General features: G+C 45.0%; 1 protein-coding gene and 1 non-coding gene across 2 annotated transcripts in view; both read left to right on the top strand.

Moving 5' to 3' along the window:
• The first annotated feature begins 6,145 nt into the window (after positions 1-6,145).
• Positions 6,146-27,381, top strand: part of LOC124615455 (peptidylglycine alpha-hydroxylating monooxygenase) — a 220,069-nt gene continuing 198,833 nt past the window's right edge. The window contains exon 1 of the mRNA XM_047143356.1: positions 6,146-6,325. Coding sequence (XP_046999312.1) covers positions 6,200-6,325 — 126 coding nt within the window. The 5' untranslated portion in view covers positions 6,146-6,199. The remainder of the gene's footprint in view (positions 6,326-27,381) is intronic.
• On the top strand, positions 21,746-21,819 carry Trnat-ugu. Its single transcript has one exon. It is a non-coding gene; the product is annotated as a tRNA-Thr (tRNA).

Below are 27,381 nucleotides of genomic sequence, written 5' to 3'. Positions count from 1 at the left end.
AGTTTCTAGTTCTAAAATACAAATAGACTCCCAACTAAAATGCAGAAGAATGCTCAAGTGATAAATGTGGCCATGGAATAGTAACTCTATAAAACAATAACACTACAATATCAAAACACATGCAGTTACATGTCATGGCAACAAGCTCTTAAAGAGATGGTGAAATGAAGAAAGTACTTTCCCCATCAAAAATTACAAACATTGACTAATGTTTGTAGTATAATTCAATAACAGTGACAATTTTTTTTATAAGTTAGCCTTGAAGCTCATATTTACAAGAGGGGTGGGATTTTTGCTTAATGTCTTGCTCTATTCCCCCCCACCCCCACCCCACACACACACCTCGGACACAAGAAAGCATGATGACACCAAACTCACACAGGTGTAATCCAAGAAGCAACTGTGACACAGTAACAGAATAATACAAAGTAATTGTCAACACTGTGTAACCTTTAGAACTATGAAATACTTAAAGGTAGTGCTTTTTATCAGATAGACACTGTTTTGCTTTTGATATCAGTTCATAACTTACATGAAAACTGACAGTATGATGAACTAATACATTGCCACTTATGTGCTACCTATTAGGCTAAACATGAGTACACAATTGCTTTCAAGTACTTTAGCTGTGTATCTATAAGACAGCTGTGTAGGCCACTGGCATGTATCTGAAATTCCAGACCCAGAAAGTAAGAATTTGTAAAATCCACAAGTATTTTTTATATGTTTTCACAGTTTCACCCTTTGCATTTTGTGATGGCCTGTTAATCCATTCATGTACTCATTCATTTTTCCTGTCTATGGTTCACTGTTAAGTCTAAAGCCTACTATATTCCCTAATAGTAACATTCCTTGCAATGACTTCAAATTCCCACCAATAATTTATTAAAAACAAGCGACTGAGACACTGTTTTTACTTCATTTTCAATTTCTGGGTACACCACATTACTTATTTTTGAACAGGCAACTTCCTAAAGACTTTTACAGCAAAAAGAAACACAAATACAGAAGCAGAATACATCGAAAATCGTCTGTATCTTAAGTGCACGTACTTAATTATAAACCGACTTTTATTCCTAACAACAGGCAGCATAAACAGTAAGTATAAAGATATACTGAGATATTTAACTACGTAAGTATGACTGTGCTTAGGCTATACTGGTTGAACTTGCAGAATACAGAATTCATGTAACCTATACCAGCTAAACTGTAGAATTGCCAGGGCAAGAAAACGAAACGCTATTTTCTTCGGCACTTATTCAGTTAAGATCTGATATATTAGTCAAAATGTCGCTGACCTTCCTTACTGCATAAGTGCCTATTCTTTGTTAGCACACTTAACCTCTTTTAAGAAATAAACAAAACAAATACTTACTCTTGAACTTGAAGAAGGAGTGAAGTTATCTCTGCGAATACTTGACAACCATTTCTTTCTCATTGCTTCATCCTCCGGAAATTTAAACACGGTTACTTTTGGTCCACCGTCGTAATTTCCTCTACAATTCGGCACACAACAACGATACGGCATTTTGCAGGCAACGAAATTTTCACAGGCAAGAAAAACAGATCACCAGTTTAGTGCACAGAAACTAAACAACCAAATCACGTACACTAACGCAGGAACACCATTCACTATAATAGTAAACTGACGCGAAACTCGCCGAACGACTATTCACAAGCACTGTTCCGTGAAACTGTTGAAGAAAGGACTATCTGTGTAGCCATCTTGTGACGTCACGCACTACGTAGACAGGCTTTCTTTTACAGGGGGTGCTGGCCCGGCCCGTGCGGTGTCGTCACGGCCTCGTTTCGTCCGAGACTACTGAAGCCCAGTGCGAAGCAGTGGGCTCGCAGCCCGTGAGCCTCGTACAGCGCCGCTTCACCATGTCAGAGGAAGAATTCATCGCCAGTCGGCACCCGAGGGAGGCACGGTTTTCTCAACAGTACGATCGCAAGCCTCATACGAGCAGGGAGAATTCGGTAGCGTGGTGTTCGTGTCACGGCAGGTTCGGTGAAGCGGGCTGATGAGGCTATGGTCACCGATATCGATGGATTCCGCCGACGACCGACATCGGCCGAAGACGACCGATGTTTTCAAATCAGTACGCCATAACGCGCGCGGTCACACTGTAGACGATACCATCGCCCGAACGTACAGACTTCGGACGATAATCGGTGAAATTCAAATCAGCTTGTTTTCTTCGGTCAAACTGACCAAGGTTCTCACCCAAGAAATATAGACTGTGAGAAACTGATAAATTTAAAAAAATGGTTCAAATGGCTCTGAGCACTATGGCACTTAACTGCTGAGGTCATCAGTCCCCTAGAACTTAGAACTACTTAAACCTAACTAGCCTAAGGACATCACACACATCCATGCCCGAGGCAGGATTCGAACCTGAGACCGTAGCGGTCACACGGCTCCAGACTGTAGCGCCTAGAACCGCTCGGCCACTCCGGCCGGCCTGATAAATTTAGTCCAAGAAAGAATGAGGTTGTGGCATCCTGAGAATGAAAATATCATACTCGGCATATAGTTCGGAATCTATGGACTGAAATCGCACGTTAACTGGAAACCACAAGTAGGCAAAATCTGTATTGTAAATTTTAGGCGTAAACTATAACGCCAAAAAATAATTTGTTCAGGTCGGAAGGGTAGCGTATCTTATGCCTGTAGTTCCTGTAGTGGATCTTCTTTGGATTGCGGTAGGTTGGCATGCCTGTCTACAAATTATTATTTACTGCTCACTAGCGTTTAAATGCCAATGGGATAGAGATTCTGTTATATGAAGTGGTGTTGTAAATGTGGCGGACGGTATGTATTTCCACCTTTCAGTGCTTTAGGTGATCGGAGTATCTTATGCTAGGCCACAGTCTAACATAACACTCGCGACATCTCGCCTCGATTTTGTCACCTACCGCGCCAGCAGCGCACCAAGCGGCCAGTAACTTAAACTGTGAGTTCGGCGCGATCGTGAAAGCGAATAGTGGTTGTTTATTTTGATTTCTACAATGGTTTTTACAAGCGGGACGTTTGTAGCGCAATAAATTGCAGCAAGAACAGGAAGAAGACACCACCGCTGTTTTTTTAGGTTTCCTAAGGATCATGTTACTAAACTGTAATGTCGAGATTCACTTGCAAACTACATGTGTATCAATGATTAATGTTTCGTTTTAGGAGCAGAAAATAGTTGGTTAGTATCAGACGAGAAGACATTATGAAAAAACACCCAGTTTACCTGTATAATAATATTAGGTTTTGTTCGCTGCATTTCGAACAAAACCAGTTCATGAACGCAGGCAACAATAAATTCGTGTGGAATGCAGTACCCACACTGTTTGACATCCCAATTAAGCCACCTCAACTGACTATGAAGAGGAAACTGCCACAAAGATTCGATAATCCATCTTAAGTTGTAAAACAGTCCTATGACACAGAAGCAGTCAGTTCAGCTCTCCATGTATCAGTGCCAGATTCGTGTGAATCGTCAACACAGACCTGCTTTGACGATGAAGTGGTTAGATTAAGTGCAGTTGTTCGTGTCTTACAAAAGCGTAATGTTTGGTATGTATTTCATTCACTTCTGTTGTTAGTCACTTAGCTTCTTTCGTGTGATGACACTACTTTGTTAGCGCGTTATTCACTGACAGATTGTTTGAAAATTATTCAAATATTTAGTTTTGCATGAAATGTAATGTAATCAGCTCATCATAATGTTTTCAACATATTTCTCCCACTATTCGGCAGTTGCTTGCCCCACTTAGAATAACATAAAGATGAAGGTCGTACTTGTGGCAACAGACGGCGGCAATGACAAACACGGTAGGCCTACGGAACGATAAATGAGCTGTCGATCGCTTTTGCATGTAGAGGTACTTGTCTGTGCTTCTTACGTGTGAATCTGTGTGTTTATAATCTTTTGATATCAACGTGGTAAGCTGCAGTTCTATCCAACGTCTCAAGTGTTTCTTCACGAACGTGTTGAAGCTTGCCACTCGATTCACGGTTTTTGCCCATACTTGCGCTTATTTTAGAAACATTTTTAGAAGCATGTATGCCTACTGATACCACACAAACCCTTGGAGGCAAGAAAATAACTCAAATATTTCGTAAATTACGCGGGAAATGGATGCAAAACAAACATTATGCTTACGACCCGTCTGACTTTCACCTTACTCGCCGCTTGAAGCGCTAGTGTCGCTCCATCTGTCAAACTGTAACAACTTTACAGCAGGGAGTGTCGCGACTGTTATATTAGACTGTGTGCTAAACCTTGTGCTTGTCTTTCACACTATAACAGATGACAATCATTGAATGTTAACTGATGTACCTCTTCACAATAAATACGGCGAAACATAGTGTTTGTAACTTGCTTTTCAAGGCCACCCCAAGTTATATAGAGTATGTAACAGATTTCTCCCTTCAATTCATATATTCATAAAACGTGCCTGGTTACTACGATAACTGAGGACAGAGTACACGGTGCTCGCCTGTTATTTTCGAGACAGGACAGAGACTTCTTGGAATGCAACTCGTTCTAAGAGCTTAAAATCTGATCTAATTCGTACATAGAATAGATTCTAACCGAACCTAACCTTCTTGACCCCGCCAAAAACTGACGAAGGAGATCGGACGCACTGTAACCACGCTGTCGGGCGATGTTATCGGGCGAACTATAGCGAAGTGCCGCCGTGAACGCAGCCTAAGAAGTGCGAACAACCATGCGGGTATCCAGATGCCAAAAGCGGCAGATAAGTGACGGTATCGGCCGCCAACGACGAAATTATGGCCCTGCAAATTTCAACGACGGAAAGGAAGTGCTACCCAACAAGACAGTATCTATAGAGAGGCTACAGCCAGCGTACGTGACACAAGAAGACGACGGCACACTCAACCGCAGGCTCTGAACGTGGTGGAAAGGCGTTGACACCCGATAGTGCGATAGTTTTTGAAAACGATGAAAAAGGTAATTCACATACGCATCAAGAGGAGGAGGACGAGAAGCCAGTTGATCACGCAGTTTAGGTGCTGGTAGAGATGAGGATGCGGGCAGGGAGGAAAGTTGTACCTCGGCGCCCCTACACACCAGTCAACAGCAACCATGTGGACAGCAACCAAGACCGCGGGCACCGACCGTCGGAGTGGTTACGCATAACGCGAGACCTCGACCAGTGACCAGACTTCACAGGTGGGCGTTCTTCCGAGCTGGACGTCGATTTTATCCTGCGTTTCCAGAGATTCTATGCACACCAGGTTTCCAGGAGAAGATTTTATGGCCGGGAAGGGGAAACAGCAGCAAGGTTCTGCAGAGAGTAACTTCATGCCCCACATTCAGAAAGGAGGGACTGGAGAGCGGGGGGGGGGGGGGGGGGGGTTGCTATAGCGACGTATTACAGTGATACGTGGATGGTCGAGAGTCGACAGTAGTCCAGAGACGGTATTGAGGTGGCCAAGGAGTGAAAACAGCCAACACAGAAAATGCGGTTTCACGAAGGTAGGGTAGCATACGTAATATTCTTGTTTCCAGTGCAGAAAACTCATCAATCCACCTGCCCAAAATTCAAGGAGCGATTTATTACTAAATTGTATTTTGATTTCCCCCCTTGCCATGAACTCCATGAAAACTACTACTTCGGCAGTTCAGAGAACTTCGTAGTATTTTCGCGCGCTACCTGTAAGACAGACCAATAGAGCCATCGATTTTGGTTTTGTCAATGTAGTGTACCTCACTGCTATCGTATCAGAAAAAGCGTCGGGAGGATGAGTGCCGGGGAGGAGAGGGGCAAGAAAATTGTGACGAAAATTGGGTCGCGAATACTAAAAGGTTGAGAAACCGTGTTACAGCGAAATTTCAGACTGATATCTGTAGCCTGAAAACTGCCTTAGGTAACACGCTGTAATAAAACGTCGTTCAGCAGACACATGTGATAGATTCGATCGTCATCGCCAGGTGTTACGGTGGGCCGCATTTAATAATGCCGTCATTATTGCAGCGGTTGTCATCAGCGTCAGGTGCAATCAATACATCTTCGTGCGCGCCGCTCGCTGCCGTTCGCGCTGGTGCAAACGAAATCCGCTAGATGGCAGGACGGGCAAGTGGCCGCGGTGATGCCGCCAGCGTCGTTTCTTCAGTCGGCCGCTCGATGCGAAGCTGTGAAGTGGGAGACGGGGTGTAGGCGCTGTTAAGACGAGCGCAACATGTCGAAACGAGGGCTGCCTCTGGTCCTTGTGGCCTATCTTCTTGGCGTTCTTACCACCAGACATGCTGCCGGCTATAAAGTCGAGAAGTATCCTCTCCTAATGCCGAACGTCTCGCCGAAAACGGTAAGTGTACACTACAGTGCTTGTGGTGGGGGAAGTCCGTTGACAGCTGTTTCCCACCTGCCAGGTGGTAGAGGCGAAGAGGGAGAGTCTATTCGCTTGAGTGCTCTTTCAGGAACTCATTGCAGCAAATTGTTAAAATGCAGAATACCGGGAACGCTTACCATATGTCGCCAAAACGAGGGTAACATTTCAGTTCACTCGCCCTAGTGTTTTTGAAGCGATACAGCAAATGACTGGAACTAAATCATACATTCATCACAGCGCTTGTGGAACACATGCAGATCATCATTGCTGTTATCTCGTACGCGTTGACAGTACAGATTTAAGTGTGGAGCATTGGCGTTTCAAACTCCTGTTGTTACTCCACTTTCAAAGTTGAGAACTTGTTAGCTGGAATTTTCGAAATCTGCCACTTCCAAGAACCACTCGTCTCATTGCAGGATTAGACTGCAAAAACCCTTGAAACTTTATAGTGGGGTGCTTGCTGACAACGCTCCTATCTCTGCGAGCGGAACTGGAAGCCTTTCACTAATGACATAATTGCAACAGACTTCTGCTGTCGGCATGGAGCTATACTTTGAGAGTCTGTCCAGCATTCAGACGCCTGAATGTGAGCGTGAACAAACAGTTCAAACCTGTTAATTCATCGGACCGCAGAGGATAAACACACTTTATTTATCAGACCTTTTCTCGTAGCACAACTAATGTTAAGCTGCCAAATGTTCCCAACTACCAACACGCCGTTAACTCATTTGTCGTCTTCAGAGTCTAGTATCACCTGGTTAGTGTAGAAAACGTCTTCGGGTGCGATGTTCATGTTTGACACAGATGTAAATGTAACTGTTGAAGAGTTAGATCAAAATGTTTTCTCCCAACTCCAGATGTATCAGATACCGAACTGGGTGGCCAGTGGTTAAGGCATGAAGCGCTTATTTCATATCTCTCTTCAGCCATTCAGATTAAAGTTTTCGTTGTCCCTCGAAATAGGTATGGGTGAACGGCGGGATGGTTCCTTTAAATAGGACGCAACCGTTTTCCCGCCCTATCATTAAGCAGGGGAGGTAATACTCCGCTTTGATAAACATGATGCTGAAAGGAGGCTGAACTGTGTATCTTCTTTTCATTTAACGAAAGTAACTGCCGTGCTCGGTTACTAGACGCCGACAAACAGCCCATTATTGTGTTTAGTCAGGTCATATAGACAAAGTCTCCATTGTCTGACTTTGGCCTTTCAAAGTACCATTGACCATATGGTACCGCTGCAGCTACAACTGAAAGCGAATTCCGAAGCAACATACATTCTTGATACATTTGCAGGGGTCAACGGTATCTTCCAAAGACCAAAGCTTACAATAACATGTGTTTTGATAATTTGAAACTCAAGCGCAGCTTCCAACATATGGTTGTAGAGTAGACTAAGATTCCTGTAGTATTTCACTAGGCACAATTCAATGAAAAAGTGAAATGTATATTTTTATCACCGATTTAATATAAATCACAATTTAGCTACGGATTCGAACAGTACTGCGACGCACTGGACGACCACAGGTAATAGAGGTCTCAAGAACTGCCAGTTGGCATTATTCAGCCGCAGAGGTCTTCGCTAGTGGAGGAAGCCGCCTAGGGTGCATATTCATCTTCAAAAAAATTTCTGCATAGCAACGTTGATTGCTGTTGAAACTCAGTTTTGTGTTAATTTGCATGTAGACGAATCATATGTTACTTAGTTTTTGCGTATCGGTGTCTATTTCAAACTCTTTTCGTACCCATGAAAGGCATTCTTTGTCGCTTTACGAACCGGAGAGACTGAGGTTATGGAGTTGCTGTTTCTTCTCGGCACCCATATGAATTGGGGCGCACATGTTCTATGTGAAGGGAAGTTGCAAAACAGGGGAAGCGCTTTACCATCTGAGCTATCCGAGGGCAACTAACGGAACAGTTGAAAGCTCAATCTACCAATAATCTGCATCTACATATATACTCCGCAAGCCACCAAGCGGTGTGTGGCGGACGGCACAATTCGCGCCAAAGTCGTATTTCCCCCCGTCTGTTCCACTCGCGGATCGCGCGAGGGAGTTGACTGTCTGAACGCCTCAGTACGAGATCTAATTTCCCTTATCTTTGAATAGTGATCATCGCGCGATTTTAAAGTTGGTAGTCATCCTCGGCGAAGATCGCATTTCGGAATTTAGCGAGCACCCCCTTCCGTTTAGCGCGCCGTCTATCTGCAAATGTGTCGCACTTCAAACTTTCTATGAGGTTTGTAACGCTCTCGCGATGGCTAAATGTACCAGTCACGAATCTTGCCGCTCTTTTTTGGACCTTCTCAATCTCTTGAATCAGACCCAACTGGTAAGGTTCCATACAGACGGACAATACTCTAAGACATGACGGACTAACGTATTGTAATACTCACCATATTGTCCAAGCTGCACAAATGCTGTTGCATGGCATACCAGAGGAGCATGTATGGCAAAAGAAACCGCCCAGAGAAAGTTTTGTACCACGTACATGAACTACATACTTTGCGAGTTTTTATAAATCTTTTTCAGTACTCATTTGACTACAACAAATCAGTAGCTATGGTTACCTGTGGAATTCAGGGAAAAGTAAATCTGCTTTCTCAGTGTGAATCGGTACAGCTTGCTGTGTCCCAGGGTGTGAACGAGATACTGCGGCTTGAGTACGCTGGTCGATCTATTACCATGCCTGGAAGGGTAATTCAAAGCTTGGAGCTTGGACGCATTGTCACTTTGTGCCGACCAGGACTGTCGGGACGGGAAGCTGGCTCCGGAACTGTCTTGTTTGAAACAGTCTGCTGCTATCTTGAGCCTCGTAGTAGTTGCCTATGGTCAACACCAACTGTCTGCCGCCAACTACGAATTATGGCCCCTAGGTTCCCCAGGTAGAACTGAACAGAACTGTGCCTTTCCTTCCAGGTGGCAACTGAGACGACATCATCGAACAAGACAGTACCCAACAATATCTACGCGAAGCTAACGTATTGATACTGGTGTTTGTAAAGGCCCCCTACAAACGCACCAACCGATCGACAAACTGGACGTCTGAAGCACCTTCACCAGCCGACCGACCAACTTACGTTGTTGGGATGTCGGTCGGGTAGGACCACCCGACAGCCACCCACCAACTCCACTCGACCTCTGACCACACCTTACCCAACAAATTGAGCTGTGTGTGGCGCCTTCGTGCCAACCGCCCGACCAAAGTTCGTCTTATGTCAATGCGCGCAGGATTGAATGCCATTTTAATATACACGGCTGGAGATATTTATAGCCTGGTCTAAACGTAACGTTTTGTCGTTAGTCTTGCATGATCTTGTAAGACTGACACAAACCGCGCAGCTAAACCATTCAAACTTCCGCTCAGTTTTTTGCTTAGTCGTTCCGAAATCATCATGGAGAAAACACTGCTAGTGACGACAGCTGCACTGTGTGTTCTTAAACTGAACAAGAAGAGAAAGTCTGTACTTCATTCACGATGGTCCCGAGATTCGTTATTGAAGAGAGACATTCTCCCACGTGAATTTTCTCCGAGAAGTACGGAAGGTACACGAACGCGTAATTACTTACGTAGGGACATAGAAACATACTGTAAACCGTTAATATTGGATCCTGCCCACTCGCGAAATATAGCGTGTCTAGGAAGCTGTTTTCTCGGATAGCTAGATAAAAAATCAAGCAAATCATATTAATGGAATTTATTACAGTAAATTGAATTGACAATGCCGGCCCCTGTGGCCGAGAGGTTCTAGGCGCTTCAGTACGGAACCGCGCTGCTGCTACGGTCGCATGTTCGAATCCTGCCTCGAGCATGGATGTGTGTGATGTCCTTAGGTTAGCTAGGTTTACGTAGTTCTAAGTTTAGGGGACTGATGACCTCAGATGTGAAGTTCCTTAGTGCTTAGAGCCATTTGAATTGACAATACTTAACTTTGCCTTTTTACAAAGAGGAGTCGCAAGCAATTGGCGACATGCAAATAATCAAAGTCCTTCGATGCGTACAGTTTCCATGCAAGCAATTAATACAGATCACAAGTCACGTGTAAATCGTTTGGATCACGGCTCGTCTTCTAGTGCGGCCGAGGTTAGCTGGAGCGGCGCTAATATTCTCTTCGTATAGGGACCACTCCTGCCGTGGTGTCGTCCTAGTCAGCGTACTATTGGCTGACGTCGTCTCACAGGCTTCTCTGCTGTTACGTTCTTGATCTTCGTGACGGCGCTTGGCGCTTGTCGTTACGCCGGAACAAGAAAATGGTTCAAATGGGTCTAAGCACTATGGGACTTAACATCTGAGGTCATCAGTCCCCTGAGGCAGGATTCGAACCTGCGACCGTAGCAGCAGCGCGGTTCCGGGCTGAACCACCTAGAACCGCTTGGCCACAACGGCCGGCTTACGCTGGAGCAGTTAGCGCTTGTAACCCCAGAGATTGAAAAGGAAGACAGTGTCATGAGGGCGTCTATCAGCTCCCACGAGAGACCCACAACAACGCTTACGTTTTTAGCGACTGGGAGGAACTGCAAGGACCTGAAATTTACAACTATAATTTCTAAACTAGCTTTGAGCCGCATCATGCCGGAAGCCCGTGTAGCTATACCTCTTGTCTGTTGTACAATCAAGTATTCGATAAAAATATTCCAAAATTTAAAGACGTCTGTACTGCATTTCGACTTTCTCTTATGGTGAACCAAACCGATTGGTAAATTCATATCGCACTTTCGTGGTTGGTGACGCCAATTATATGTGTTTAGGAGTTCCAGTTGTACGTTTGTTTCTGCCTTATCGTTGACACACAGTAGACTGGCAGCGGAGCTAGGTTTGAGCGATAAGACTGACGTGCGACTATATGTACAGCCTTGTCGGTAGTCTTCTACGTATACGAAGCCACAGCCCATCAGTCTTTCAGACTTCATTCAGTTCATATAAGACTCTCAAACTTCCGTCGACTCGTAACGTTTTATTTGACAAATCTGGCACGATCATGCAGGACTGACGACAAAACGGTGCGCGAGGACCAGGCTTGAAAGTTGCAGACGTATGTGGGACACGTCGTGCGAGGAGTATGGTACAGAGGTGCAAGAAACGAAGCATGTGTTTCATTTTTTGACGAATCCATGAAGGTTTCATGTGGCATATAGAGTAAAAGAAACATTTTTATGAATAAAAGCCCGTCGCAAAACCTTATTTCAGTTTTTGGGTTTTATTTCCGATACTTATCGGAAATGAAAGATAAAAATCGAAATAGACAGATTAGAAATCCTTCGTTACAGCAAAGATATAGGATTATACCGTTGCCGTCTGTCTGTTGTAGAATTAAGGAACATATTTTATGATCAAGTATTATAACGTTTTTGAAGAACGAAAACCTCTTCTATCAAAATAAACATAGATTACGCAACCAGAGTTTTACGAAATTCAGCTTGCTCTGTTCCTCCATGAAATCCATAGCGCGGTAGACAACGGCGCTTAGGTTGAAATGCATTTCACGCCGTCCCGCCTTTTAGTGGGAAAATACGAACATGCCGAGTACAGGACGTGATTTGCGACTAGGTTCAATACTTCCTAACAGATAGAATTAAACATGTCGCTGTGAAAGGAACAAAAACCAAGTATGTAATTTCCTTCGTACTCCAAGGAAGCGTGATAAGACTGTTACTGCTTACAATGTATACAGGGTGGTCCATTGATCGTGAACGGGCCAAATATCTCAGGAAATAAGCCTCAAACGAAAAAACTACAAAGAACGAAACTCGTCTAGCTTGAAGGGAGAAACCAGATGGCGCTATGGTTGGACCGCTAGATGGCGCTGCCATAGGTCAAACGGATATAAATTGCGTTTTTTAAAGTACGAACCCCCATTTTTATTACATATTCGTGAAGGACGTAAAGAAATATGAATGTTTTAGTTGGACCACTTTTTTCGCTTTGTGATAGATGGCGCTGTAATAGTCACAAACATATGGCTCACAATTTTAGACCAACAGTTGGTAACAGGTAGGTTTTTTAAATTACACTCCTGGAAATTGAAATAAGAACACCGTGAATTCATTGTCCCAGGAAGGGGAAACTTTATTGACACATTCCTGGGGTCAGATACATCACATGATCACACTGACAGAACCACAGGCACATAGACACAGGCAACAGAGCATGCACAATGTCGGCACTAGTACAGTGTATATCCACCTTTCGCAGCAATGCAGGCTGCTATTCTCCCATGGAGACGATCGTAGAGATGCTGGATGTAGTCCTGTGGAACGGCTTGCCATGCCCTTTCCACCTGGCGCCTCAGTTGGACCAGCGTTCGTGCTGGACGTGCAGACAGCGTGAGACGACGCTTCATCCAGTCCCAAACATGCTCAATGGGGGACAGATCCGGAGATATTGCTGGCCAGGGTAGTTGACTTACACCTTCTAGAGCACGTTGGGTGGCACGGGATACATGCGGACGTGCATTGTCCTGTTGGAACAGCAAGTTCCCTTGCCGGTCTAGGAATGGTAGAACGATGGGTTCGATGACGGTTTGGATGTACCGTGCACTATTCAGTGTCCCCTCGACGATCACCAGTGGTGTACGGCCAGTGTAGGAGATCGCTCCCCACACCATGATGCCGGGTGTTGGCCCTGTGTGCCTCGGTCGTATGCAGTCCTGATTGTGGCGCTCACCTGCACGGCGCCAAACACGCATACGACCATCATTGGCACCAAGGCAGAAGCGACTCTCATCGCTGAAGACGACACGTCTCCATTCGTCCCTCCATTCACGCCTGTCGCGACACCACTGGAGGCGGGCTGCACGATGTTGGGGCGTGAGCGGAAGACGGCCTAACGGTGTGCGGGGCCGTAGCCCAACTTCATGGAGACGGTTGCGAATGGTCCTCGCCGATACCCCAGGAGCAACAGTGTCCCTAATTTGCTGGGAAGTGGCGGTGCGGTCCCCTACGGCACTGCGTAGGATCCTACGGTCTTGGCGTGCATCCGTGCGTCGCTGCGGTCCGGTCCCAGGTCGACGGGCACGTGCACCTTCCGCCGACCACTGGCGACAACATCGATGTACTGTGGAGACCTCACGCCCCAAGTGTTGAGCAATTCGGCGGTACGTCCACCCGGCCTCCCGCATGCCCACTATACGCCCTCGCTCAAAGTCCGTCAACTGCACATACGGTTCACGTCCACGCTGTCGCGGCATGCTACCAGTGTTAAAGACTGCGATGGAGCTCCATATGCCACGGCAAACTGGCTGACACTGACGGCGGCGGTGCACAAATGCTGCGCAGCTAGCGCCATTCGACGGCCAACACCGCGGTTCCTGGTGTGTCCGCTGTGCCGTGCGTGTGATCATTGCTTGTACAGCCCTCTCGCAGTGTCCGGAGCAAGTATGGTGGGTCTGACACACCGGTGTCAATGTGTTCTTTTTTCCATTTCCAGGAGTGTAAAATACAGAACGTAGGTACGTATGAACATTTTATTTCGGTTGTTCCAATGTGATACATGTACCTTTGCGAACTTATCATTTCTGAGAACGCATGCTGTTACAGCGTGATTACCTGTAAATACCACATTAATGCAATAACTGCTCAAAATGATGTCCGTCAACCTCAAAGCATTTGGCAATACGAGTAACGACATTCCTCTCAACAGCGAGTAGTTCGCCTTCCGTAATGTTCGCACATGCGTTGACAATGCGCTGACGCATGTTGTCAGGCGTTATCGGTGGATCACGATGGCAAATATCCTTCAACTTTCCCCACAGAAAGAAATCCGGGGACGTCAGATCCAGTGAACGTGCGGGCCATGGTATGGTGCTTCGACGGCCAATCCACCTGTCATGAAATATGCTATTTAATACTGCTTCAACCGCACGCGAGCTATGTGCCGGACAAAATCGTTCAAATGGCTCTGAGCACTATGGGACTCAACTGCTGAGGTCATCAGTCACCTAGAACGTAGAACTACTTAAACCTAACTAACCTAAGGACATCACACACATCCATACCCGAGGCAGCATTCGTACCTGCGGCCGTAGCGGTCGCGCGGTCCAGACTGTAGCACCTAGAACCGCTCGGCCACCCTGGCCCGCACCTACAGAGAACTGATGAATAATGCAGGGACGGGCATTGGATCTTGAACGTAAATAAATGTAACATATTGCACATACATAGAGGAAATCTACTACTGCGTAACTACGCTATTGATAACAAATTGCTGCTAACAGTATCTACCGTAAAATATCTAGGGGTAACTATCCTAAGTCGAATGGCCACATTAAGACAAATAGCAGCAAAAGCGGATGCCAGACTGTGATTCATAGGAAGAATGTTAAGGAAATGTACCTCATCCTCTACGAGGTGGCTTACAAGGCGCTTGTTCGAACGATTCTCGATTATTGTTCATCGATATGGGATCCTTACCTCGTAGGACGGACAGGAGAGGTGAAGACTCGACGAAGTCCGGTACGTTTCGCCGTATGTCGTTTAGTCGGCGCGAGAATGTTACACAGATGCTCGACAAACTCCAGTTCCATACGCTGCAAGAGGCGCTGTGGATTACAGGGAAACCCCTATTCAGATTTCGAGAAAATACTTTCCGGGAAGTGGCGGGCAACTGATTATTTCCTCCCACGTACATCTTGCGAAATGACCACAACGAGAAAGGACATCATCTTTACGCCAAAGACTGTTACAAGTTTTTATTACACTATTGCAATTTCGGCCTTAGGCCATTATCAAGTGCTGATATTATGGCTTTAAGCCATGTCAACATTATGTAAGCTGACATGTCTTAAAGCCATAACATCAGCAGTTGATAATGGCGTCCGCAGCTCGTGGTCTCGCGGTCGCGTTCTCGCTTCCAGAGCACAGGGTCCCGGGTTCGATCCCCGGAGGAGTCAGGGATTTTCACCTTGCTCGAGATGACTGGGTGTCTGTGTCGTCCTCATCATTTCATCATCCTTCATGAAAATGGCGAGATTGGACTGAGCGATGGTTGGGTAGTTGTACGGGCGCTGATAACCGCGTAGTTGAGCGCCTCACAAACCAAACATCATCATCATCACTGATAATCGCCTAAGGCCGAAATTGCAATAGTGTAATAAAAACTTACAGCAGTCACTGGCGTAAAGATGATGTCCTTCAAAAAAAAATTTATGGCTGTGAATCCCAGCTACAACAAGTGTACACATCGAGAAAATTGCAGAAATTTGAACTAATATCGAAGCTTACCATCTGTCATTCTGTCCATTTGCTCTTTGGGAGTGGAACATGGAAGGGGGGATCAGTCAGTGGTGCCATAAGTACCCTCGACCACTAGACGCCAGGTGGCTTGCAGAATATTGATGTAGATGCTAAATTATATTGCGCGCGCGCGGTCTGAACTTGAAATGACCCTTCAAGCCAGGCTGACAATCTGAACAGCGTACGCAAGCCACGCTGCCCTTTCACAATTTACAACACTGAGAAAACATGTTTGCCTGCGGTCAAACAGTACCAGAGAAAGACGTTACGCATCTCATGAGGTTCGTCGAAAAAGTTGTGAGCAGTATGTCAAGGAGTTCAGTTAAACGTACACTGTCACGGAGCGACGTTTTCGTTATGGAATCAGTACCCAGGTTGGGACGAGAGATTTCTCTGCCATCTTTTCTGGATTTCAAGACCAGCAAAGTATAACTGAAAGCCTCCGTGGAGGTTAGCGAAATAAGTGAGGAATTATAGCAGATGCATCATAATTTTTTACATGTGGCCTCCACTAGCATAATCAGTTCTGACATTCAGACAGGAGCTGTTTTAAAGAAACGCGAGCATGAATTGCAAATGAAGGAAAGCCGGTTGAAAAGAGTGTCTTCGCATGATTCTTCCTGTGTGCCATCTCAAAGACTGTGTCGCCTTCTTATCACGCTGCTGATGTATTTCGCTGGATTCGTACCTTCCTGCTCTTTATTTTTCGACAGGATAGCGGTTTAATATACCGGGTAGTTATACACTACTGGCCATTAAAATTGCTACACCAAGAAGATGACGTGCTACAGACGCGAAATTTAACCGACAGCAAGAAGATGCTGTGATATGCAAATGATTAGCTTTTCAGAGCATTCACACAAGGTTGGCGCCAGTGGCGTCCCCTACAACGTGCTGACATGAGGAAAGTTTCCAACCGATTTCTCGTACACCAACAGCAGTTGACCGGCGTTGCCTGGTAAAACGTTGTTGTGATGCCTCGTGTAAGGAGGAGAAATGCGTGCCATCACGTTTCCGACTTTGATAAAGGTCAGATTGTAGCTTATCGCGATTGCGGTTTATCGTATCGCGACATTGCTGCTCGCCTTGGTCGAGATCCAATGACTGTTAGCAGAATATGGAATCGGTTGGTTCAGGAGGATAATACAGAACGCCGTGCTGGATCCCAACGGCCTCGTATCACTAGCAATCGAGATGACAGGCATCTTAGCCTGCATGGCTGTAACGGACCGTGCAGCCACGTCTCGATCCCTGAGTCAACAGATGGGGACGTTTGCAAGACAACAACCATCTGCACGAACAGTTCGACGACGTTTGCAGCAGCACGGACTATCAGCCCGGAGACCATGGCTGCGGTTAGCCTGGACGCTGCATCACAGACAGGAGCGCCTGCGATGGTGTACTCAACGACGAACATGGGTGCACGAATGGCAAAACTTCATTTTTTTTCGGATGTATCCAGCTTCTGTTTACAGCATCATGATGGTAACATCCGTGTTTGACGACATCACGGTGAACGCACATTAGAAGCATGTATTCGTCATCGCCATACTGGCGTATTACTCGGCGTGATGGTATGGGGTGCCATTGGTTACAAGTCTCGGTCACCTCTTGTTCGCGTTGACGGCACTTTGAACAGTGGACATTACATTTCAGATGTGTTACGACCCGTGGCTCTACCCTTGATTCGATCCCTGCGAAACCTTACATTTTAGCACGATAATGCATGACCACATGTTGCAGGTCCTGTACGGGCCTTTCTGGATACAGAAAATGTTCGACTGCTGCCCTGGCCAGCACATTCTCCAGATCTCTCACCAACTGAAAACGTCTGGTCATTAGTGGCCGAGCAACTGGCTCATCACAATACGCCAGTCACTACACTTGATGAACTGTGGTATTGTGTTCAAGCAGCATGGACAGCTGCACCTGTACACTCCATCCAAGCTCTGTTTGACTCAATGCCCAGGCGTATCAAGGCCATTATTACGGCCAGAGGTGATTGTTCTGGGTACTGATTTCTCAGGATCTATGCACCCAAATTGCGTGAAAATGTAATCACATGTCAGTTCTAATATAATATATTTGTCCAATGAATATCCGTTTATCATCTACATTTCTTCTTGGTGTAGCTATTTTAAAGGCCAGTAGTGTAGTTAAACATTCCCTATTTAATACGTTGCAACACGGAAACTAATCACCGTACGAGGACCAAACTTGTTAGCATTGATGTCAAGGACAAGGGGAAGAGAAATAATGCAGAATCAATTCAATTGAAACAATTTTAATGTGCTGCTGCAGTACATCATACCATTACATACCGATACCATTACTGCTACAAAAGGGGCTCAGTATGGCGCTCATCAGTGTCCAGAAGAGTCTGAAAGCGCAGGATTCATTCTGCACAGCAGAACGAAGCATGTACCTAGGTATACTGGTTACCTCTCTCGATACTCTGCGCTTCAGATCAGCACATGTGTGAATGTTCCCCTGGGAAACCCTGTCCTTCAGATAGCCCCACAACCAGAAACCACAGCGAGTGAGATCAGGTAATGGTACCGGCCAAAGAATTTGGAAACGATCGGCTGATAGTTCGAACACTTCCAAATGTGTTTGGGAGAAGCAGAGGAACTTCACAAGCGAAGTGCGGTGGGGCCCCATCTTACATGAAAACTGTTGCGTTCAACAGTAACACTGGCCAGTCACACTGAGCGCCAACCTGTTCAAAAAAAATTGGCTAATGATGAAGGTAGCGGTGAAGCCACACCACACGGTGACACGTTCGCCATACAGAGGAACTCCATGCAATGTGACTGGAGGTGAAGATGCCCACACTCGGCAATCCTGTGTGTTCACCTCACCCGTCAGAGAAAAGTGAACTTCTTCTGTCCAGAGGATTGTCCAGGGCCAGCCCTCGTCAACTTCAGTCCTTCCAAGAAAGTGGGGAGCGAAGTCAAGACAACGTTGTGCGCCCTGTTGTGCAGGCTGCTGTGCAATATGGATCTAGTACGGATACCATTTGAGAATGGTACGAAACACCTTCCGTACAGTGGACTACTGGACGTTCAACTGTCGTGACGCAGCACGCGCACTGCCTGACGAACGGAAATTGCGCGCAGCGTTGTTTGCCATAGCAACAACGAGTTCATCAACCACCTGTGGTGCAACCGGTCGTCGGCCTCTCCCGGAGAGGCGCCCAGTTATCCAGTTGATTCGAACTTCTTTATCATGCTCCGCACAGCAGGTGGAGAAAGAGGACCATTCCTTGATCCTTTCAGCCGGCGATATTCTCGAAGTGCAGCTGCAGCATTACTGTTGTTTTGATAACAGAGCTTCTACAATAATGCCCTGATCCTTTTGTACAAGCAATGTTGACACGTCAACAAGTACACTACGACTGGTCAAGTTCAAAAATGGTTCAAATGGCTCTGAGCACTATCGGACTTAACTTCTGAGGTCATCAGTCCCCTAGAACTTAGAACTACTTAAGCCTAACTAACCTAAGGACATCACACACATCCATGCCCGAGGCAGGATTCGAATCTGCGACCGTAGCGGTCGCGCGGTTCCAGACTGTAGCGCCTAGAACCGCTCGGCGATACCGACCGGCGTTTGTCAAGTGTGTGAGACTATGAATCACGATGACTGATCACGTCACCTAGTGGCCATAGATGGAACTGGACGGTGGCGCGTGGAAATCATGTACCTCATACTCTGGGAATGAATGTCACCAGGTTTGGTTCATGTGCGGTAATTAGTTTCCGTGTTATAACTAATTAAATAGGGAAAGTTTAATCATCCATCCGGTACCTGATGCTGTTTACTTGGCGTGCAACTAAACTCCATTCTGTTACCACAAAATTATTTTCATATTTTTATGCAAAACTAATTTCAGGAGAAAAGCCTGACAACCAGTTAATAGTGCTATCTTGCGTCGCATACAGTAAAAGCTAATGAGATTTAATACCGAACATCTGATTTCTATTGAACTAGGTGAAGTCCTGAGCGTATATTCCTTCTTGTATCTCACCAATGCCGCTTCATCAAGTAGTAGATACAAAAGCGCAAATGTAAATAAGTAGCTTCTATTGCTTTTGTTTTATTTTCTGGTAACTTTTTCCACTTGCGCATGGGGCTTTAGAAAATGTTGTTCGCCATTCTTCCTGCTGACGTGTCCTCTCTGAAAAAAGCTGTGCGTGTTTTTCTCTTTCACAAGTGTAGCGAAACGGCGTATTGAATACGTTCCAGTAACAGGCCGAATACTATGTCGCAACAACAAAGTCCTGTACTCAGTTTCTTGAGTGCATGTGTCATTAATTAGAAATTGTTTGTATTTTCCTTTTTTTACGTAAGAACCTCCCGGAAAACATTTTTCCCCCACGCGCTTGTATTTAAGAGATGTGTAGCCTTAGCACCGGTGGGGAATTTTTATTGATATACCGCCTCAGCGAGCTACCTCCTATGCTTTCCCCAGACAAAAGGCAACGAACGAAGATTTGAGTATAACGTCCTGTCGTCATTGAGGCCATTAGGCATGCAGCACAAACTCGGATTGCGAAACGGCGGGGAAGGAAATCGATCGTGCCATTTCAAACGAACCATCCCGGCATTTGGCCTTTACCTTAAGCGATTCATGAAAATGACGGAAAACCTAAATCTGGATGGTCCGATGGGGCTTGAACCGCCATCCTTCCGCAAGTGAGTCCAGTGTGCTAACGACGGCGCCACACTCGCTCGATGTTCCCCCATAGTTCGTACAGAATCTGAGATCAGATCTACAATTAGTTGACAGAGCCTTTAAAAATAACGTAAAGCTTCTATGTTTGTCTTTCCAGATCTTCCAAATATTGTGAATGAGTTGCAGTCATGCCTGACAGCATAACAGTAAATACATCACAGAGAATGGTTCGAACTGGACCACTACGCTGTCGAGAAATACCGAGCAACGATTAAGATTCAGGATTCGCGTCCAGGTGGAACGGATTCAAGTGCCCTCCAGCCATCTGCGTTTAAGTTTCCTTTGATTTCTCTAAATGGATAAACGCGAATCCTGGGATTGTTCATTTGATGACAGGCCGGGTTTCCCTTCCTATCCTTGTGCTGCTATGACTTGATCTCCATCTGTAACGTTCCTCGCTTCCTTATGAATATATCTGCATCTACACTCTGCGGACCTCTGTCGAGTGCATGGTAAACAGTACTTTCAATTGTACCACGTAGTATATTTTTTCCTTCTGTTCTATCCGCGTGTGGAGCACGGGAAGAATGACTGCTTAAATGCCTCTCTGTGGAATGTAATTTCTCTCATCTTGTCCTCGCGAACCTTAATTCATTGGCTTATACAGCTGGCTCACAGACGGTCGCAGGTTTCATGTCCGTTATTACATTCCCGGCTGTGAGACGGACCGAGCATCTACAGCTTCTTCTTCTCTGTTAATAGATGGCAAGACATGTTATATTCCATTGGAAAGCTGAGAAAGCGACCTATAAAAGTGTTGTACAACACACTCGATTTCTTTCCATACTTTGCGAGTTATAAGCAATCCTCTTCAGGTTTTGTTAGGTCTATATATGGCGGTAGTATCTGTTCTCGAAAGAACTGTTACCGTGGATGACCATGCAGCTTTGCTAGAAATGAAATGATAATTAAATGGACACCCTAGCTGCAAACAGGCGTTGATGTACTTCATTGGGGACATGTTGAAAATGTGTGCCCCAACCAGGACTCGAACCCGGGATCTCCTGCTTACATGGCAGACGCTCTATTCATCTGAGCCACCGTGGGCACAGAGGATAGTGCGTCTGCAGGGACTTATCCCTTGCACGCTCCCCGTGAGATCCACATTCCCAACATGTCCACACCACTACATTCGTAGTGCGCCTAATAGATGTTTGCCCATCATACTCATTACTCGTGGCAGATTAATCTACCAAGTCCCGTACGAGTTCGGGCATAGCGTGTGCGTTCGCACAAGAAGGTCAATGGCCGGGAAGCCATATTTTAACTATATATGGCGGTAGTATCTGTTCTCGAAAGAACAGTTACCGTGGATGACCATGCAGCTTTGCTAGAAATGAAATGATAATTAAATGGACACCCTAGCTGCAAACAGGCGTTGATGTATTTCATTGGGGACATGTTGAAAATGTGTGCCCCGACCGGGACTCGAACCCGGTGGCTCAGCTGGATAGAGCGTCTGCCATGTAAGCAGGAGATCCCGGGTTCGAGTCCCGGTCGGGGCATACATTTTCAACATGCCCCCAATGAAGTACATCAACGCCTGTTTGCTGCTAGGGTGTCCATTTAATTATCATTTTGTTAGGTTTATCCCCCTCCACCCTTCCCCAATCCCATCAAGAAAAGACCCTCCAGAAATTGTGTAGCGTGCAAACCGAGGAGGAAGAAACCCCGGTTGGCAATTTCAGGGGGCACCAAATTAATGTTCTTGAAGGAAAAAGCTTTGTTTCACAAAGCACCTAGCATCCAGCACACGTTGATCTATCGATTGTTCACAAGATTTTGAAATACATCCCTGTTTCTTTCTGAACATTTTCGAACACATTCTAAGTTGATTTCCGAACTAATCGTAAGTTGATTTTTGAATGCATGCATAGTGTACGTGATGTGTCTACCAGGGGAATCTCCGTCGCATCAAGAAATCAAAAGCTTACCCGCAGGCAAAAGGGGATGCGGCTATACGAGCTAAGCCGAATAAACCTGAAAGGGCGAATGCCAATCGCTGTTTGTTTATGTGGTTGATTGGGTGTGCGAATGATAAACATTGTTATAACTATTAGTGAAATCCTTAGACTGAGACCACCAGAATGGAAATAAACGACTAACAGAAATTTTTGACACTACTAAGAGCCAGTTGTACAGTTCCGGTCAGCAGCCGCATCAGTTCTGTTCTCGAAATAGCGCGGGAACGCGTTGTACGAACAGGTAACAACATCTAGCGGGAGAATAAACGCGGGATAACTGAGCCGGTGATTCTGGCTGGTTTAGCGAACTTAACCGGAGAATAAGTTTTGACAATAGCAGGAATAGTTATAGAATTAGTGATGACGAGATCGTTTGTTTGAACGAGGAAGGAGAAGAAACGGGGACGTCATACGGTTTATAAGGAAGAATATGACGATTCCAGATTCATTTAAAAACTTCGTACTACTACTACTTTTCGATCTCATGCTTCAGAAACTGGGGCAAGTAATTGACATGTGAAACTAGTTCCTAAAATAAAACTTGTTGCTTGTAATAGGCCTAATAGGGATTTGATATTGGTACTTCATGAATTATATACTGTAATGTTTGAAAATTTTTTGAAATTTGTGGTAAGGTCTTATGGGACCAAACTGCTGAGGTCATCGGTCCCTAAGCTTACACACTACTTAATCCAACTTGAACTAACTTACGCTAAGGACAACACACACACACACACACACACACACACACACACACACACACACACACACACACATGCCCGAGGGAGGACTCGAACCTCCGACGGGGGGAGCCGCGTGGACCGCGACAAGGCGCCCCAGACCGCGCGGCTACCCCGCGCGGCTCTCTAATGTTATTTATGTATATGAGGTAGATAAAAATGACCATTTGTGCCAAAACAATCTCGCTTATTTGGCGTTTGTTACAACTGCTGCAATATTAGAAAGGCCTATTTCGTTTTATCTAACAGACAGTGTCAAAATAGACTTATTGGAGTCGAGAAACCACACCACTCTTGGTTACTATTAGTATTAACAGCTTTTTCAGTATTAGACAATGACATTTTGATTTTTCATGTAGCAAAACGTTTGACGAACTTTAATAACGTAATAGATCCTTTCGCAAAAAGGAACGCATGCCGCGTAAAGCTTTAGTAACTTTAGACAGAAAAAATGCTGGGACCTAAGGTTTGGAGAAATGTGTACTGTCATTCTTGTCTCTTCTCTTTACTGGTGTCGTGTTTCCTATATTCAATTGTATGCCACATAGAAGAGAAAGTTATTAACTAATAGCCGGCCGCGGTGGTCTAGCGGTTCTAGGCGCTCAGTCCGGAACCGCGCGACTGCTACGGTCGCAGGTTCGAATCCTGCCTCAGGCAAGGATGTGTGTGATGTCCTTAGGTTAGTTAGGTTTAAGTAGTTCTAAGTTCTAGGGGACTGATGACCACAGATGTTAAGTCCCATGGTGCTCAGAGCCATTTGAACCATTTATTAACTAATAGGTAATAAAGAGTGCAAATTTTCTGAAGAGTTCTTATTCTCCCGGTCACAAATAATCCCACCCAGTAGTAATTGTACGTTTTTCTTAACGTCAAGGAATTTGGATGGTAGTTACGTGGGTCACATCTGCTAACCTTCTTGTAGACGGGTGTGACCTGTGCTTTTTTCCAAGAACAGGGCACTGTTTTTTGTTCGAGCCACATGCACTGTAATTGATGTCTAAAAGGTAAACTACGATAACAGTGTAATCGGTACGGTTTTTCGCGGCGTGATGTAATGTTGTAATGCTGAGGTGTGTATGTTAATTGCAGAATCAGATGAAAATAGCTACAAATCCGAAATTGCGATTGTATAGTCAGAAGGAAATAAAATAAATCAGTTGAATCTGTTGTAGACAGAAGTATACACTTGTTTGTAGGCGCCCTGTGTCGATGTTTAGTACGCGGGCAAGTGGGCCTGCTGATAAGAGAGTCACAAGTTGATGACCTGCAACGGGTCCGCATCACTGAGACTAAAAGTTTTGGAACAAGCCCGCCTGATTTATGTGCCTACAGCGGCGTCTTTAAGTGGGGGGAGATGCGTTGCAACAACACGACATGGGACAGTCTGCCTTAGGCTTTTAAACTGCTGGGTTCTCACGATTTTCAGCATCAGTGTAATACAAGAGATTCTGAATTCATATTCCTTTCATACGCGTAATGGCGTCCCTGGTGAAGCATTCTGTCTCACAAACTCACTGCTCTTACACTTCACTCATGTACGTAAAGAGCTCATATAGGCACTTATTCTCTTATAGAATATACATTATAAAATTAATTTAATCTTTTAATGTTATATCTTACCGCGAGGGTATCCATTGTGCTAGGAAAAAATTCGTATGCACCACTTAACGAACGCTTATATGACGTAGCATCTCATTAATTAGCACCGCCAATAAAGTGTTCTCCAAGATCCACCAGTAAAAATCACAACCATATTTAAAAGAGATAATTAATGAGAAACAAGCGGAATTTATGAAGAATCGTTCAACTACTGACCGGATATTCATATTGAAAGAAACCATATCCAAATATTTGAAGTTCAACCAAACAATGGCAATACTATTTGCTGATTTTAAGAAATCCTATGACAGTATACCCAGAGATAAGTTGGGGGAGAAAATTCAGATTCTGAATACTGAAGAAGATTATAAATCTTGTGAAAGTGATGCTGAGAGTCTCGAAAGGAGTAGTGAAAATTTGTGGAGAATATTCCAAGGCGTTTGACATAAAAACAGGAGTCAGGCAAGAAGACGGAGTATCACTGCTCTTGTTCAACATTGTAATACAGGAAGCGCTGGACGCAACAAGTGAAGCAGAAGACGGAATTAAAATAGGAACAAAAATAAATGTACAGGCATTTGCAGGTGACGTAGCACTAATCGCTGAAAATCCGGATGACCTTAAAATACTGGCAAAAAGACTCTTTCCAAAAGCAAAGGAAGCTGGATTAGAAGCACATGATGAGAAAACAAAATTCATGAAGGTAGAAAGAAATTACAGAACAAAAAGACGGGAAACTCTGCAGTTTGATAACCAAATTTTTCAAGAAGTAGATGAATTTAAATATCTGGGCGTGTAGTAAACAACAAAAACGATAAGAAGCAAGGAATAGAGGCATGGACCAAAGCTGCATCCAGAGCATCATATAAACTACTGTCATCTAAAATTTGTTCAAGAGAAACGAAAGTAAGAATATATAAAACTGTAATCAGACCAGTATTACTATATGGGGCAGAAATGTGGAGAATAGATAAATACACCGAGAGAAAGATAAGAAATTTTGAAAATAAAATCCTGCGAAAGATATTTGGACCAATCTGTGAGGGAGAAGAATGGCGGAAAAGAAAGAACAGGGAGCTACACTATGAACAAAATAAAGTTGCGGAACCCAAGACAAGAAGACTAAGGTGGGCCGGCCACGTCTATAGAAGAGAGCAGGGATCTTTTCTGACAGAAGTCTCAGAGAATAAACCGGAAGAACGAAGACCTCTAGGCAGGCCGGAAATGAGATGGAGAGACCATGTTGCCAATGATCTCCAGGTACTGGGAGCAAGGAAAGAAGATGCTGAAGACAGAAGAGGCTACTTGACGAGGCCAAAAACCGACTGCGGTTTCTAGAGCCAGGAGAGTAAGAGAGAGAGCAAGTAAGCAAGCTTCGTAACTTTATTCTTGACAAAACAAAATAAAAAATAAAGTAGTATATTAAGATAGATGTCCAGTAAGCCTTAGTATGAACTCTTTTTACTCGACTTACAGCAGTTGTTAAATAATATTTAAATAAAACCCTGTTCGTTTTTCACATCACTATAACGTTCGGACTGTTGGCAGTGTAGCACTTGTTTTAATCGTTCATGCCATCTTATATACTCTGAGTTAGAAGGCAGTGTTTGTTTCCAAGCGCGGTCAACTGTTCAGACGGTACAATGCCAGCAGAGGTAATACCAGATCTGATGTACGAGAAGTTGTGATTCATCGTAACGCGAAAGATAAATCATATAGACAAACTGCTCCCACGCTCATCATGAGCAAGAGTGCTGTAGCAGACATCGTCAGATGCTCAAAAACGATGACCGTGTAGACTCTGTGCCTCAAAAGCACTAATCAAATAAGTAGGATGCACGTGACACGAGGAATTTATTACGAAATATAAAGAAGAATGCTGCGCTCAGCGCACCCAAACTAGCAAGTGAGCTGAACGATACTGGAGAGAAGGTACATTCTCAAACGATGCGAAGAGCATTGAAAGATAGCGTGTGCAGTGGAAGAGTAGCTAAGAGGAAACCACATTTGAATGAACAGAATCGAAAGAAGAGATTGGACTTCGTTAAAGAGTTTATTACGAAGGAAGGAACGTGATGGAACGACGCCATTTTTGCCACCGACAGTAAATTTAACATTTTTACGTCGAGTGGATGAAGATAGTATGGCAGAAGAAGAATGAAGAACTTAAAGCAACAAATGTTAAGCCGACTGTTAGCATGCAAGTGTCAGTATTCTGGTCAGGAGCAGGGCTGTCCATAAATACGTAAGAGTACGAGGGGGTGGAGATCACTGCCGAACAGCACGTTGCAAGCCATCCCAGATATGCCCAATAACGTTCATGTCTGGGGAGTTTGGTGGCCAGCCAGAGTGTTCCTGGAGCCACTCTGTAGCAATTGTGGACGTGTGAGGTGTCCCATTGTCCTATTGCAATAGTCCAAGTTCGTCGGAATGCACAATGGACATGAATGGATGCAGGTGATCAAACAGAATGCTTACGTTCGCATCACCTTTCAATGTCGTATCTAGACGTGTCAGGGATCCCATATCACTCAAACTGCACACGCCCCACATCTGCAGAACCTCCACCAGCTTGAACAGTCCCCTGTTGACATACTGTGTCCATTGATTCATGAGGGTGTCTCCATACACGTACACGTCAATCCGCTCGATACAATTTGAAACGAGACGCGTCCGACCAGGCAACATATTTCCAGTCATCAACACTCCAATGTCGGCGTTGACGGGTCCAGGCGAGGCGTAAAGCTTTGTGTCGTGCAATCAT

The sequence above is a fragment of the Schistocerca americana genome, chromosome 5 (genome assembly GCF_021461395.2).
Source record: "Schistocerca americana isolate TAMUIC-IGC-003095 chromosome 5, iqSchAmer2.1, whole genome shotgun sequence".
Classification (NCBI taxonomy): domain Eukaryota; kingdom Metazoa; phylum Arthropoda; class Insecta; order Orthoptera; family Acrididae; genus Schistocerca; species Schistocerca americana.
This window is presented reverse-complemented; position numbering and strand designations above follow the sequence as displayed.